At 30.8% G+C, this 16,038-nt stretch overlaps 3 protein-coding genes across 3 annotated transcripts; 1 reads left to right on the top strand and 2 right to left on the bottom strand.

Annotated features, from left to right (window-relative positions):
- The first annotated feature begins 1,503 nt into the window (after positions 1 to 1,503).
- Positions 1,504 to 6,633, top strand: LOC106448787 (protein trichome birefringence-like 40). Its single transcript, XM_048778868.1, has 5 exons — positions 1,504 to 1,841; positions 2,242 to 2,413; positions 5,567 to 5,742; positions 5,874 to 6,032; positions 6,174 to 6,633. The coding sequence occupies exons 1-5, from the start codon at positions 1,540 to 1,542 to the stop codon at positions 6,463 to 6,465; spliced, it is 1,101 nt and encodes a 366-aa protein (XP_048634825.1). The 5' UTR covers positions 1,504 to 1,539; the 3' UTR covers positions 6,466 to 6,633.
- Positions 6,634 to 6,895: 262 nt separating this feature from the next.
- On the bottom strand, positions 6,896 to 7,619 carry BNAA04G18040D (signaling peptide TAXIMIN 1). The gene is made up of 2 exons (XM_013891745.3): positions 7,357 to 7,619; positions 6,896 to 7,172 (listed from the first exon to the last, which is right to left on the bottom strand). The coding sequence occupies exons 1-2, from the start codon at positions 7,458 to 7,460 to the stop codon at positions 7,049 to 7,051; spliced, it is 228 nt and encodes a 75-aa protein (XP_013747199.1). The 5' UTR covers positions 7,461 to 7,619; the 3' UTR covers positions 6,896 to 7,048.
- Positions 7,620 to 10,116: 2,497 nt separating this feature from the next.
- Positions 10,117 to 10,777, bottom strand: LOC106434547 (CLAVATA3/ESR (CLE)-related protein 6). Its single transcript, XM_013875418.3, has one exon. It carries the CDS (start codon positions 10,775 to 10,777, stop codon positions 10,532 to 10,534), a length of 246 nt encoding a protein of 81 aa, XP_013730872.2. The 3' UTR covers positions 10,117 to 10,531.
- Between the last annotated feature and the right edge of the window lie 5,261 nt (positions 10,778 to 16,038).

The raw sequence follows: 16,038 nt of genomic DNA, 5'->3' as shown, positions 1-16,038 counted from the left end.
CTAGAATCAATTATGGAATTGTAAATCATATATAGGCTGTGTCATTGCCTACCTACGCCAAAATCGTTCCAAGTAAGAATCGAGTAATGTTTGTGCAATTTCAAAATTGAATAGAGGAGTTTGTGACTTGAAATTGAGCAAACCCGAAATCCGATTCCGACATGCAATGTTAGTTAAATCTGACATTGACGACTTTGGCCAAGATTCATACGAAGAATCCAAAGGGGATGGTGGCTACATCCGAATAAGAAAGAAAGTCGTATGATTACAGAGTTTGTAGAAATGGTGTTATTGGAAGAAAAGCCATGAAAGAAGAAATTCATCATACAAACATATATTTCTCATATTCACACATACTTATGTACGACAAAAATATCATAATAATAAAAAAACTTATGTTAGAATCATAGGTTGTAATAAGGATGATAAAAAAATTGAGTTGTTTAAAGAAATTAAAAGAAAATCATATAATATTTTTCTTGTAATACTATTTTTGTGAAAATAATATGAGAAAGATTAAACCTAAATATAGATGTGAAAATAATATTTATTTTGGTTTATATTTTGTAGCATACATTTATCTGTTAAAAATGAAAGTTAGTTACTTATATGAAAATAATAAGAATACTTTTACATTTTTATTTTCTTAGGTTTTAAAAAAGAATATCACTTATTTTATAATTTGTTTTTCTATTTTATTTTTATTAAATAATTTCTTGTACTTGAAGGATTTTATAATTCATCAATCTTTTTCTTTAGTATCTTTAAAGATAAAAAAATATAAAATATATTTTAAAAAGAAAAAAATACTTTCAAATAGCTTTTTACAATTATTCTTTGTTTATAGATTTTTTTATTTAAAAAAAAATTAAATTTACTATCGAATATTTTTAAAAGACTATAAAAAAGAACCATAAAAATTTAATTGTAAAATACTATGTAATAGTATTTTTCATTTTCTAAACTCCTGAAAAGAATAATAAACTATATTTTTGTAATAATTTTTCTCTTCTAGTGTCCAAAAAATGTAATAATAATTTTCTTTTCAATAAAAATTTAATAATAATTTTATTTTTCTAAATCTTTTTAAATCCTAATAAAAAAAATTGGAACATATTTTTGACACATGTCACAATCTTAATAAATTAATTGACATATATTGCAATTATGTTAATTAGTAACTTTAACAACTTTAAATAATCAAACTTTATATAATAAGATTTTTTGGTTTGGCTAAAAATACTGTTTTGGTTTGATTTGGGATTTATCTAGAACGTAACTAATTGGCTGGCAAAAACGTTTGGTTCAGTTTCAATTAATCTATTTCGGATTAATTTAATTTGACACCACTTTTACAAGCTTAAAGTTTATCTTAAGCATAATGATCGTCTACCACTCAAATAAATATAAAATATGTATATGTACACAAAAATGAAAGAAGAAATTCATTGTAGATATAAAGACGTTTTTAATCTATAAAAAGCTTAAGGCATGGAGAATAAGTTTTGATAATTCTTTCTTGGTGACCCCAAAAGTAAAATGGAACTCTGTTTTCAACCCATGTTAGCCTCTCTGTTTCTCATACTTCTCTCTTCACTCCCCGAACTATTATTAGCACAACCTAAAAAACATTTCTTGGGACAAAACAACACAACCATTTTAACCGGAGAGAGGTCATGCAATTGGTTTAGAGGCAAATGGATCTATGATTCTTCATATCCTCTCTATAGTCCTTTTTCTTGTCCCTTCCTCGACCCTGAATTCAATTGCCAGAAAGCGGGTCGACCCGACACTTACTATCAACACTTCCTATGGCAACCTTTCTCATGTTCTCTACCAAGGTACTTTGCACATGTATTTAACTACAGTTTTTGTTTTTAATTAGTTGAAAGGAAAACTCAGGTTTCGATTGTTTTAAACGCTAGGTTTTGTGTTTGCGTTTTAAGTATAACACATTCTGTCTTAATTTGTATAGCTTTGTAATATGTAAAGACAAACGTTTGCTCTTGTTTACGTTCAGAACTGACAAATGAGTATTGTTTAAGATGGTATAGATTATGAGTTCATTTGAAAAGCAAAAAAAGTACACATTACAAATAAACGTATACGCAAAAATCTATATAATATATTGGTTTGCAGTCGTCAGGTGAAATAAGTATTAGCTAAAAATACGTGTAGTGAAAATGAAACAAACGTCAGTGAAGTTTGTAACGCATTTTCTCTCATTGGATAAATTAGCAGATTTGATGGGGTGAACTTTTTGAGGAGAATGAGAGGGAAGAAGATAATGATGGTTGGTGACTCACTGAGTCTTAATATGTTCGAATCGTTGGCATGTTTAATTCATGCATCTCTACCTAATGCTAAGTACTCTCTCCGTCGAGGACAGCCTCTCGCTTCTCTCACTTTCCAGGTTTTTTCTTGAGAAAAAGATTAGGATAGCACCAAACCAAGTTTTTGTTCCCAAAGTAGCACTCAATACTCAAAATCACAAAAATAGATTTCATTAAAGAGGCAAATATACACTTATACCCCTTGGGTTAATTAATCCAAACCTTAGGGTTTAGAGTTAAGGGGGTGGGGTTTTGGAATTAGGGTTTAAAATTTTATAAAAAATAAATACTAAAATAAAAAATAAAAAATTTAAAAACAGTTTCAAAAAGTATTTTTAAATTATAAAAAAAAATTTGAAAAAAAATAAAAAAAAATTCGAAAAAAAGTTTCAAAAAAAAAATTATAAAAATTTCGAATCTAAAAACACATAATCTGAAACTATAAAAAAATTAATTTTTTTTCATTTTATTTATTTTTATTTTATTTATTTTTATTTATTTTTGTTTGTTTATTTAATTTTAAACCAAAGGTACTAGGGATATTTTACCCTTTAATGAATGTCATTTTTGTGACTTTCTCCTTCGAGTGCTATTTTTGAGACATAAACTTCAAAATGTGCTATTATTGACAATTGCCCTTTTTTCTTCTTCATTTTCTTATTTATTTGCTCTGTGTTTTTCTTCTCTTTTTGCTATTCTATATCAATAACTTCAATTAAAAGTAAGCGTTTCATAGAGCTACTTTTGATTCTCTGATATTATTGCTCATTCTTCCTTGATTTTACGAAAGATTTTAGCTTTATTAAGTGAACACTGAACACCACTAGAAAGTAGAACCGTATTTAAATTATTAATTTGTAGAAAATAATTGTTGATAGCTACAGTCATCGCCTGATGTCTTGCCTTTATTTGGTAGTGATTTATCTTCAATCTAGTAAGAAATTAACGAAATCTACACATTTCTTAGGCCTGGGCATTCGGGGTCCCAAACGGGTTTCGGTTTTATCCAATCGGGTTTCGGTTTTTCGGGTTTATCAAAATCAGCCCCATTCGGATTATATGAAAGTTCGGTTCGGGACCGGTTCGGGTTCTATCGGGTTCGGGTCGGGGTTAGTAAATCTTCAAAGAACCGGTACAACCCAATATACTTTCGGGTTCGGGTCCCAATCGGTTTTTCGGTTTAAAAGTACCTGATTTTTTACCTATTTTATAACCGAAACATGAGTAAACTTTGTTTTTCAGTTTTAAAATACCTGATTTGTACCTATTTTGTAACCAAAACTTAAGTAAAAATCGATTCAAAAATAAAGAACATCAACCGTGATCATTCAAAATCAAACGAAAAGTAAACATATTTACTGATAAAAAGAAAACCAAATAAATAAAAGCATAAAATGAAAACCAAGTTCTCATGAAATGAAAAACATTGTTTAATGAAAACAAAATCAAAATCTAAATACTTCAAGATTCAACGGCCATCTTCAACCATCAACCTTCATGTAATAGAACCACCAACCTTCATGTAGTAGATAAGTATTTTAGATGTTCAATATTTCTTAGTGTATTTTGGATACATATTAGGAATTGAGATCATGTTTGGTACAAGATCTTTTCGAGGTTTTGAATGTTTCGGGTTCTATCGGATATCCATTTAGATTCGGGTTCGGTTCGGATAATACCCATAACCCGAAATACCACAAAACAAGATCCATTCGGTATTTACGTCGGGTTCGGATCGGTTCGGATTCATTTTTATCGGATCGGATTCGGTTCGAGTTTTCGGGTTCGGTTTATTTGCCCAGCCCTAACATTTCTAATGAAAACAGTGACATAATCATTACGTATCATATATGGAAATATTCATCGATCAATATTAAACGTCAGTTAATTGGTAATCAATTAAACCATATAAAAGCTTCACTAAAGTATTCTTCAGAACATTTTAACTCTTTTAGCTAATTGTCCCTTGTTATTGGGTAAAGTTCCGTTTTGGGGGTGAACACTTATATACGTATGTATGTTATATAGTAAAACTTATTTTCTTTCTATTATAAAACCTTTAAATATTAACGTTGTCTCAACATTTTCGGCTTTCTTTTAATTTTGGGCATTTAGTTTTACAACATAAGAGAAAAAAGAGAACAAGTCCTGCATGATAAGGCTATGTCTAATGAAGATCAGTTACGTAGCTATGCTAATATCCTTGTAAGTTTGGTGTTCGATAGATGAAACACTTGTCATATAGTAATAAATAACTAAGTAGAGAAAGACTATATTTATATATGAGATATGATTGCGAAAAACTCCACTTTGACGTTGAAAAAGGGTTCATGCAACGTCACCATCTATTATTTATTTTCTCACAATGTTAAGAAATCCTCTAAACTTTCGCAAACTGTAAGGATATTAAATTCGTGGCCGAGACACTATATGTTAGGAGAGAACTGAAATATGGACCATTTTGACATGTCTTGCGAGTTATTAGTCAAGCTTTCTAAGAGTCTTCTCAATATATAGCTCCAAACATAAACGACATATTAGATCATTAAGACACGATGTACAAAATGATTTTGATAACCACTTATGCCAATGTCTTCTTTCTTCATTGTCGTTTTCTAATCACCACACTATATGATAAGTTATTAGCGGGGCCTTCCCGAATTTAACTAGCGGGGCCTTCCCGAATTTAACTAATTATTTTTACCTAATATCAATTGTTTTTGGGGATCTTCATACATCTACACAACGGCTAAACAGTGACAAGTTTGTGCTCATTGGGGCTAACTCCGGTCTCTAGCTTTACGTGTCTCTCTCTCCTTTTGGCTTTCTAATAGAGAGTATATACATGTTTTAAGAGTAATATTTCACATTACATAAATATGTTTTGTATATATTCCTTTATTTTTCAATATCAATGTTAGGAATCATATACACACAAATATCAAGTTCTTTTCCTATGAATGCCTCCTTCAAATATTTTGAACATACCGGTTTGACATGCTTATAAGAAAGAAAATGCATGATAGTATAAATTGTTTGGCTACTAGTTCTGTGCCACCTAATGTAAATAAGCCTAAATTTGAATGATGGTAGTACAACTAATGACATAATGGCTTCTTTTAACAAGCAGTGAAAAACAAGTCTCAAAGAATTCCATTTTTATGAATAAATCAACTAATATAATTTGATGTAACAATTTTGTATTGTCACTAAATAAAATTAAATATGTGCAGGACTATGGAGTGACAATACTTCTGTATAGAACACAGTTTCTAGTAGACGTGGTTCAAGAAAAGGCAGGACGAGTGCTTGTGCTTGACTCCATCAAACAAGGAAATGCTTGGCTTGGCATGGACGTTCTGATCTTCAACTCCTGGCATTGGTGGACTCACACCGCCGGAATCCAGCCGTACGATCACATTACCTAACCTTAAAACCCTCTCGATCTCTTCCTTTCTCTTTTGACATTTTTCTTCAAGCGTTTTTATATATACTTGTTAGTTATATCATATAACTTACATGTTCAATAATGGTTGCTAGGTGGGATTATATGAGGGAAGGAAACAAATTGTACAAAGACATGAACAGGCTTGTGGCTTTTTACAAAGGACTAAACACATGGGCTCGTTGGATTAACTACAATATTGATTCTTCACGCACTCAAGTCTTCTTTCAAGGCGTTTCTCCTGTCCACTACGAGTAAGTTCTAATATCTTTTCTCTCAACTCCTTCCGTCTAAAGTTAAGAATAGACTCAAAATAATATAAAGCTTTGAATTCAAAGGCGATGAAATTTACCATATACATCTTCAAAACATAAACTGTGTTTCATTAAAAACAGTGGAAGAGAGTGGAACGAGCCACTGAAGTCGTGCAAGGGCCAAACTCAGCCGTTCATGGGACAAAGATATCCAGGAGGATTGCCCTTAGGTTGGGTTGTGGTTAACAAAGTGTTGAGCCGAATCAAGAAACCGGTCCGTCTTCTTGATCTCACAACTCTCTCGCAGTATCGCAAAGACGCACACCCAAGTCTCTACAATGGTATCGCAAAGGGTCTAGACTGTAGTCACTGGTGTCTCCCTGGTCTCCCTGACACTTGGAACCTACTTCTGTACGCATCACTTACTTCATAGTTCTCGTTTTACATATTGATTTGTTCTACCATTTTATGAATAATTTGTAGTATCCTTGTGATTGTGATTGAGATTCTTCCCTTGTTAATCTTTCTATGTAATTAACATTGTTAGTACTTACATTATGGGATTAATTTCTTATATATTTGTTATATTATTTTTATTTCATATCCAACCCATTATAACGTCCGTATATAAACTTCACCTATCTGTTTTGGTTTATTGCTTCTCTTCCCGGTGGTTTGGGCTCTGTTTTGGTTTTAAGGTTCAAGAAGAGCTCAAAAAGGTTACTAGAATTGTACCTGAAACGGTCTCTACGGAGCTTTGCTTGCACGTCGTGGAGGTTGAATTGGAATTATCGCGTTGGTTAATAAAGGTTTAAACGCTCCTGAAGATAAGTATGGATTCAAACTAATGACACAGGGACATGGATTCTCAATGACGTTAAAATAAATATTGAACTATCATGAATATAGCTGCAATACCATGTTGTTGTTACTTATTCTCAAACAAAAACAAATACAATAAAGAAAATGCAATAACAAGATTGATTATTCATGTACATGAAAGAAGAAGAAGAAGATCAACAAGGTATGGTGGAAGTGAACCACTCCATAACATGAATTGGGGCTTTGATCAACCCTAACGCCATCTCCACCAGTATCGTCACGCATAAGCAACACGGACATATGCACGACAGCAACAATCTACAGCGATCACAACAAACAAAAGAATCACCAGAGATTCAAAGTTTCAATACAAAGAAATCGTAAAACCTAAGCAAAGCATCAACAGAGATTCCCCAAAACGCGAATCTTCGGTGCTGAGAGCACTATTCAACTTAAGAATCATAACGAAACAAACTCTAAGAAGAGAAATCTAGGGACTGACCCGACGATCCAGATGACGACACCGACGATGGAGAGAAGGAGAGATAAGAAGGCGAAAGGGAGGCCTAAGAGGAAACCGAGAGGACGGCAGTCATCTGCGCACATGGTGGCTTCTCCCGCGAGTTTTCTGTTACAGTCGTGATGAGTCGTCTTTTTTTTTGTAGAGCAGAGGAGGAGGAAGAAGAAGAAAAGGAAACTATAAACGATGATCGACCCGTGTTTGGTGCAGCTGACGCGTTTCTTTTTTTGGGTATATAAATCTTCCTAATAAATGCGCTTATACTTGACCAAATAAATATATACAGTAAATACTTATGGAGACCAAATAAATTTAAAATGATACATTAAAGACCATTCCAATATATTACTATAAATGTGTTTTTTTTTTTTGAAAAAGGGATTTATTACTATAAATGTTGAAGGTCCTAGTTTTTTTTATTGACATATTTATAGATATGTTTACATAGTTATTCATGTTATGTTTGTGAAAATATTACCTTTTAATACATATAAGATCTCCACTCTTTAGCAGAAAAAAACTCAGATTTTATGATTTATTAGAAATATAAAAATCAATTGAGTAAGTACATTTATGGACATCAATTTCTATCATATAGGTAAAAATATTATATCGTTTTATTAACTACTATCTAATGCATTTACAATTTATATACACAAACTATTTGATAAAAATCTTTATAATCTCTTACCAAAAAAAAAAATCTTTAGAATCACAAATTTATCCTCACATCTACAGAATAAAGGTCAAACCTAACATCTTATCAATCTGCAATATTAACTTTGATGTATATTCAATATGTAGAGTATGTGTATTTTCAACTTAGCGTTTGAGGAACATATTTCATCCATAAGTAATGTCTTTCATAAAAAAGTGGTGATCCTTTTATATTCATTTTTAGTTAAAAATGATCTTTATAAAATAATATCTTTATATCTTATTTGAAAAGGATTTATGATGTTTTATATTAATTAATTAAAAATTATGTATATTGTATCCACACGTTTACGTTAGGTGTAATAATAGTAGTCTAATCTTAGACAATAGTTTGCTTTGTCCTGACGCTTCTACCAAAAAGGGAAATAAAGAAGCTGTATGCGACGGAACAATAAGAGCATGATTATCGGTAGTCCTTGCTCTTGGGTCCTTAATACACATATATTTGTATGTATCTATTATATATGCGTATATAATTATGAGTTAAGGACTTTACGGAAATCCAAACCGAAAGTTCCTTAATTAAAGAACTTTCGGTTTGGGTTTCCGTAAAGTCCTTAGCTCACAATTATATACGCATATATAATAGATATATACAAATATATGTGTATTAAGGACACAAGAACAAGGACCACCAATAATCATACTCTAAGTACTGTACTTTAAAAACGTTGGTCCCCCTTAAGATATGCAGATAGATGACTATATTTACACAATATGGAGTCTATGTGATAGACATATGAAAAAAAGGAGGGTGATTGTTGGAATTGACATCCACAAACACAATGCAATGCTGCGCAACACAGCCTGAGCTAGAACAGTTGATTCTAACAATAAACAAGCTAGTGATTTTGCCCTGACTAAAAGTACTGACTAGCTAGTGAGTATTGTTGTTGTGGGCTATTATTAAAGTAGGTTTACTAATTGGATAAACAATCATGTTGCCCTAGAAGAAAAGTAAACAAGGCCCATTTATCCTTTCAAGTGCTTTTAATCTCAAGAATGGCAAGTATCAGGCCCATTTGCTGATGAGAATGATAATTTCCAATATGCTATCTCATGTGCGAATCATATCTTCCAATAATTCATAAAATACAAAGATTTCAAACTAGTTCATGTTTATATCCGTATCCAAAACTGATTTTAATCCTTCTGCCATAACAGATGGAATATATGTATCCAAATTTTTTACCAATACTAAATAGTTTTTTAGTAAAATCAAGAACATGCGTATCTGTTATGCAAACTTTCACTTGGCAAGTCCTAAATCATTTTTTTTTTGTATCTAGTCAAGAGACATGCTATTTTTTATTTTTCAACAACTTATTACTCTTGTCGTCATATATGGGTCATTAACGGGTGAAAGTAATTTCCTTGACTAATGAGAATGCCAAGTCTAGAATATTTTAAATTGATAAATAAGTAATACAAATGAAGTCAACAGATTGTATATGCGTAGACATATGTGCGCGAGATGAATCTTTTTGTTGGAGAATATGTTCATTTGTATTGCCATTTGTCAAGTTCATAGTTTAAATTTTTTGAACCTCTCAACATTTTTAACACTAGTTAATGTCGGCGATTTGTAAGAGTGCAACAAACTGTTTCTACAATTGTATTGCCATTTGTCAAGTTCATAGTTTAAATTTTTTGAACCTCTCAACATTTTTAACACTAGTTAATGTCGGCGATTTGTAAGAGTGCAACAAACTGTTTCTACAATTTCGCAGCCTTGATTATTACCAGTCACTTTATATATAGTTAAAATCTGTAGTTGATGACAACACTTCTTAAGCAAACGTCGTCGAACTTTAAAATATGTAATCACCAAATATATTTCACATAAGCGAAATGAAAGAACCCAGTACATAAAACTCGAATGTCGACATTAGAGAACATAGAACTAACAGAATACAAGCTGTTGGTTACATGCTCTTACTCTTCCAAAGTCATATAAATAAAACGAATTATATATTAGATATGATTTTCCGGAGTGTATCTTGAATATTGACTATTACAGTTATCTTTTATAAAACTTAAATTAATAGTTTGGCCATCAAATCTCTCTAAGTAATCGTTTTGATCATATGTATATGGAACTGCTAATTTCAATTACTATATTCTCTACCTTTACTTTTTTTTCCTTATAAATGAAAAAGTAAAACTCAAACCGGGGAATATTATTTATAAGCCAATTGCTGTTACATAAAAGGTAACTCATTGGAGACACACGAAAACATACAGAGAAAAAGTTTGATGTATTAAGACAAGGAGGTACAAGAACACCAAAACCTTGATACAACAAAATTGTACGTCAGATTTATGAAGGGGAAAACGAGAGAAGAAAAGCATATAAATGTCGATATTAGATGACCTGCATGGATCAGTCACAATTATTGTGCTTGAATCTCCGGTCAAGTAAAATATCCGTATAGATCATTCAATGATGTTGCGGGTCAGGTCCTCCCGGTGAAACCCTTTCCGAATCTACTAAAAACCTCCTTTCATTATATCCTTCGAACTTGGAGAGATCAAACCCGAGCTCACGTAGGAGAACCTGACTATTTATAGTGCCCATGTTTGCAACTCTATCTGCATGGAGGATTCGGGCCTGAGTACGCAATATTGGTGATGAAAATATTATTAGGAGCATGATAAGAGCTTGTTTGAGGATTAAATTCTCCATCGCAGGGTATTGATGAGAAGAAAGGTAACTCGTTGGGGGGGGGGGGGGGGGGGGGGGGGGGGGGGGTTGTTTAGGATCGAGAAACAGAGAGCGAGAGATGCAAAATGGGATGAAGTTGAGAGAGAGTGTGATGACTTGTACGCAATGATATATTCTATTTATAGATCACAAGATCTAGCGAACATACTAAGTATTGAGTCGTTTGGCTCAGTGGAGAGAACATGATGGGATCCACAACAAAAATGAAAGGCAATTCTGACTCATATATTAGGATTATAAAACTTATGCACGTCCACACAAAAGCAATATGACATGGGTTATTCAACTGATCCAACGTTCGAAATGCTCAGGTGAAAGTCTATATTTCATGGACCATTAGGTATTTACTTTACATGTATATGGTTGATTAATAATTTAAAAAGTTCGATGTTAGGATTATACGAGGATAAATATAAATATGTCAACTAACCCAGATTCTCATGCGAGGTTTATAGGCTTTTGTATATATTTTTAATTCATTAATTTGGTTTTGCTATTTATTGTGGATTTTCTTGAACAGTTTTCACAACCTTCAGTTTGTTTTACGTCACCATTAATTTTATAATCGTAGGTTTACTAGAAATCAATTGTACATAGCCAAAAAAAAATCAATTGTATATAGCACAACCTGTTTTATTTCAAAATATTTTAAACAAAAAAGAGAAACCTAGTTGATTTCCAAAAACAGAAAGAAAAAACAAAACGGCATATTGTAGTATAAACTTTATTTTAGTCGCATTTATAGCAGTGTTAATGTATCTATCAATACAGACGAATCAGCTTTATAGGTGTGCAAGTAAATAATGAAGGCGTATAATTTAATTCTTACAACATTTCACATTATACTTTAAAGCTATGTGACAAGGACAATGGTTTGAGATGGGTCAAATATGCTGGAAGAAAAGAACTATAAACATTTCAATAAGAAGTCAAAATATTTTTACGAATATGTTCAGTATGTATTTTTCTTGCTAATCAAATTATTCTATGTATTAAGTTGAGGTTTTTAAATAAGAAAACATCATTGAATTAACACAGTTTTCTCAAAATAAGCGTGAATTTTATGGTAAGTCAGAAATGCACGATATTGTGTTGATTTGACCAATATAAGTATTCTTGTAATTAACATTAACTTTTGTTTGTTTAGTCAAGCAAAACAACGTCACGTTATAACCTTAAATGTTCTCAATTCTTCTTATCAAATCTCTAATTAACGATTTCCAGTTCTCTTTACCAAATCCTTAAATAATCATTAAAAGAGCAGGTGATCGGGAGCTCTTCTATTCAAAGCCTTGAATCATGAATGTGAACGACGAAGCATATACATGTTGTCTCAGTCCAAGGAGTTAATAGAGAGACGCTGTCTCAGTATCACTATAAATGATTCATGTTGCTAAGGAACGCTATCTCAGTATCAGTATAAATGATTCATGTTGCTAAGGAGTCTGATGATGACTCTCCGGTTCATGGAGATGAAGAATCTCTGGTCAGAGCTCATTGAGTACTTGAGCTGGGGATGTATGGAGCTGGTAGTGGGGACATGATGGATGATTTTAGTGAAATCCTCGCATATGTGTGGATTTGAATATTTGAAATTGCTGATAAGTTCTCATACGTCGAAAAAAGTCATGAGACGAAGAAACATTTGTTCTGTCGGACCAAAATGACAAAAATGGGAAGGTGTTGCTTTTGTTTTAGTTAGCCGACAAATGACCAAACCCATTAGATCTCTGTTTCTGTTTAACGCATGTACACTAAATTTTTTTATAAATTAATAATATTGGGACTATGATGTTTTATTAATTTATAAAGTTATTAATTTACAAAAAAAACATTTAGGTTTTTTTTATTTATAAAATAAGAAAATATTTGATTTCACCATATATACATTAATTAAATTTTATACATTCGACTTTCATATTGTTTATTATATTATTTGATGTATATTTTTATGTTTCATATCATTTGTATATGATTTTTGATATAATTTTACTAAATATTATCAAAATATATTGAAATTTTAAGATAACTAAAGGTATTTTTATTGTGAATATAAAACCAAAATATAACGTTTAGTTTTGTATTTATATAAAATATATATATATAGATCATTAATTTAAGATTTTAATTAATGGGACCATATATTTACATAAAAATTTCAGAAAAAAATATTATCTTATTATTTTATTGATTTGTATCATATTTTGAATCCGCCCAACTCAAGACCGAGAAAATTTATTAATTTATAGAGTTTCTAGCGTATATTGTGTCTTTGTTTTCATGTTCCATCAATGTAACTTTAGAAATATATTTAAGGGGTGATTTGTTATTTAGTCTAATTCAGTGGTGTATTTAACGATTTTCTTATAGAATTTCTCTTAACGTCATTACTTTGTGTCTTATCGATGGAAAATAAACTAACTACACATTTATTATTTCGGTTCGGAAATATTATTCAATCCAGAGTGTAAAATGTTTTAATGAAGATTTGATGTTTTAAAATATAAGGTGTTTTAGTATTAGTTGACCAATAATATTTTATTATATTCATTATGATTGATTATTTTTAAAGTATTTTTTATTTTTATTTTGTTTTTAACCAAAATATGGTACATTATATAACGAAGAGACTATTATTTATGGACCTGCAATATTGTTGGTGATGATGGTTTTTATTGGGAAATTGCCAAAAATATCATATTCATAATACTACTATTTATATTTACACTAACCACTTTTATCCTTATTTTTAAAGAAGGAAAAAATATTTATAACCCTAAGGTTAACTAATCTAGACTTAGAGTTGAGTTGATGGGTGGGATAGAGTTTTTGGAATGTGAAAATTATGATTCTAATAAATATATAAATAAATACTTAAAAAATAAATAAAAAATTAAAATATAGTTTTAAAAAGAATTTTTTATTTTCAAAAAGAAATATTGAAAAAAAAAAATTTCAAAAAACAAAATTTCAAAAAAAAAAAAACAAATTCAAAAAAAATATATAAAAAGTTTGAATTTGAAAAGTAGAATCCGAAAACATAATTTTATCTATTTATTTAAATAATTACTTATTATATATATATAGATAACAAGGATATAAGAATTTTTTGCCTCTTAATAAAAAATATATTTTTAAAAATATTTTTTTAGTGGTGGTAAAGATGAATAATAATAACAATAAAGTGGTAAACATGAAAATTTTCTTTTTTTATTTATCAAATCTGTTATATAATTTGACTAACAAAGATAAAGAAAAACAGTAGTACAAGGAATTTTTTTCTTTGTCAAATAGGAATCATTATAAATTATAGAAATACCTAATAGTCAATCATTTTAAATTTAACATTATAAAATAATGAACCAGTTGTCGATTTATAAATAAAATATCACCCTGCTTAATAATGATAAACTTTTCCAAATCACTCAATATCTCAACAAAATATCAAGGATTTATGTTTTGATAAAGTAATAGATAATTTTTAGTGAATTTAAAAATTAGAATTTTGTATTTCTAATTAACGATTTCCAAAACATTTTGAAATCATCAAAAATTCACTAATTTGATCACTATTAAAAGATTTTTAGAACTTTTTGCATGAGATTCTTCCCAAAAAAATGGTTCTCATACTTATATAATATATACATATACATATATAAATGTTTAGAATTCTAATGGGTAGAACCTCCATTGGAAGTGCTCTTATATATCATATCAGATGTTTTCTCCAAAGCTCAATAAAATCTATAGACCACGAACGTTTTTGCCGGTTACAATTTGTTTCCTAACTTAAATCCACAGAAACACTAGTGTCGAATTCCTTAAAAAAAACAAAAAATAGAAATGCATAGATTACTGTGGTCAAGGGGTAGATGACATTTGGACTTTGGCCCAGACGGTTTACCTGTTAGTCTGGTCACATGTGATTTAGTTACTAGTATTAGTCTAAAAGTATACCAAATTTAGATAAGATAGTGTAGTAAATAATCTTCTCTCTAGCATTAAATGTATTTTTTTTTTAAACTGACTGTATCAGCTAATAAGACATATCAAAAAAATGTTTCAGTAAATCACATTCTTTGGTTAGTAATGTTATCTACTATATAATATTTGCAGGTCGTAAGGTCGACAAATCTAGGTATTGCCCACATGGATATTATGTCGGACCGACTTATATCCACATGATCAGTAGGTCCCAACAAAGTTTATCCATTGTCACCTTTTCGGTTATACACATTATATAACTGACAAAGATAAAGTAATCAACGGCGACAAAAGTATGTCTGAATTAATTTAAGGGTAATATAACACAACAGAATAATCCGAGAAGAATTATGTCAATAATGACTAACATATTTTAAAAGGGGAATTGGAGCCTATAACCATGAAAAAAACCAATATTCACCCACTACCCAATTTACCTAACAGTTCGATACACGGCGTCACATATACATATTAATACTGTATTACCCTCCCCTTCAACCGGTGTAACCTGCAAAAGAAATAAATAAATTATTAGATCCACAAAAGTAAATCGTGGCTTACTATTATTCACATCTTCTGATTTGCTACACATTCTCAGCTTCTGGTAGATCACGACATTTTCTCCACCCCCTTCTCACTGTAATTCTAGTTGTGCTCTTCTCTCTGTTTCCACTATCATTCGAAACAGAAGGCGTTTACTTTGCAGAGACGGTTAGTTAGAGACGCTTCTCCCCAACTTCATCAAACCGATTCCTCTCTGGTCTTTGTCAGGTAAGTTATCACTGTCTTCTTTGATTTAACTTCACCTTCTCTTCGTCTGTTTATATTTCATATGATTTTGGGATCTTCTACGAAATTAGGGCCTTATGCTCAGAATTTAGAGATTTTGATTTCATGTTTTGGTTGTTCCGACTGTTCTGATGGTTCCTAAATTTGAATTTTGTTGAACCGGTGCCACACCGACCATAGTGTATGAATGTAGATTTATTTGGTGTGGAATATCGTGGCTGACAATTGCTTTGCGACTACATATAGTAAATTATATCCACTTTCCATCTCGTTTTATCTTGTCATATTACTATTATGCAATTTCACTATTCCATATGAGATAGTATTAGACAGTTAGTTATATAATGTGCTTTCAATTCGTGGTATTTTCATCATATTCAGTGAATTCCTCATTTTATTTATGCTTCCTCGTTCGTTCTTTCGGTCAGATTTTGGAATTGTGGTTTCTC

The sequence above is a fragment of the Brassica napus genome, chromosome A4, assembly GCF_020379485.1.
Source record: "Brassica napus cultivar Da-Ae chromosome A4, Da-Ae, whole genome shotgun sequence".
Taxonomy (NCBI): domain Eukaryota; kingdom Viridiplantae; phylum Streptophyta; class Magnoliopsida; order Brassicales; family Brassicaceae; genus Brassica; species Brassica napus.
This window is presented reverse-complemented; position numbering and strand designations above follow the sequence as displayed.

Bases quoted from the DNA above. Each gene is read 5' to 3' on its own strand.
- LOC106434547 (XM_013875418.3), bottom strand. From the start codon at position 10,777: ATGGAGAATTTAATCCTCAAACAAGCTCTTATCATGCTCCTAATAATA.
- LOC106448787 (XM_048778868.1), top strand. From the start codon at position 1,540: ATGGAACTCTGTTTTCAACCCATGTTAGCCTCTCTGTTTCTCATACTT. The intron at 1,842-2,241 runs GTACTTTGCACA...ATAAATTAGCAG, and splicing joins TTCTCATGTTCTCTACCAAG to ATTTGATGGGGTGAACTTTT. The intron at 5,743-5,873 runs GTACGATCACAT...AATGGTTGCTAG, and splicing joins CACACCGCCGGAATCCAGCC to GTGGGATTATATGAGGGAAG.
- BNAA04G18040D (XM_013891745.3), bottom strand. From the start codon at position 7,460: ATGTGCGCAGATGACTGCCGTCCTCTCGGTTTCCTCTTAGGCCTCCCT. The intron at 7,173-7,356 runs GTCAGTCCCTAG...TGATCGCTGTAG, and splicing joins GTCGTCATCTGGATCGTCGG to ATTGTTGCTGTCGTGCATAT.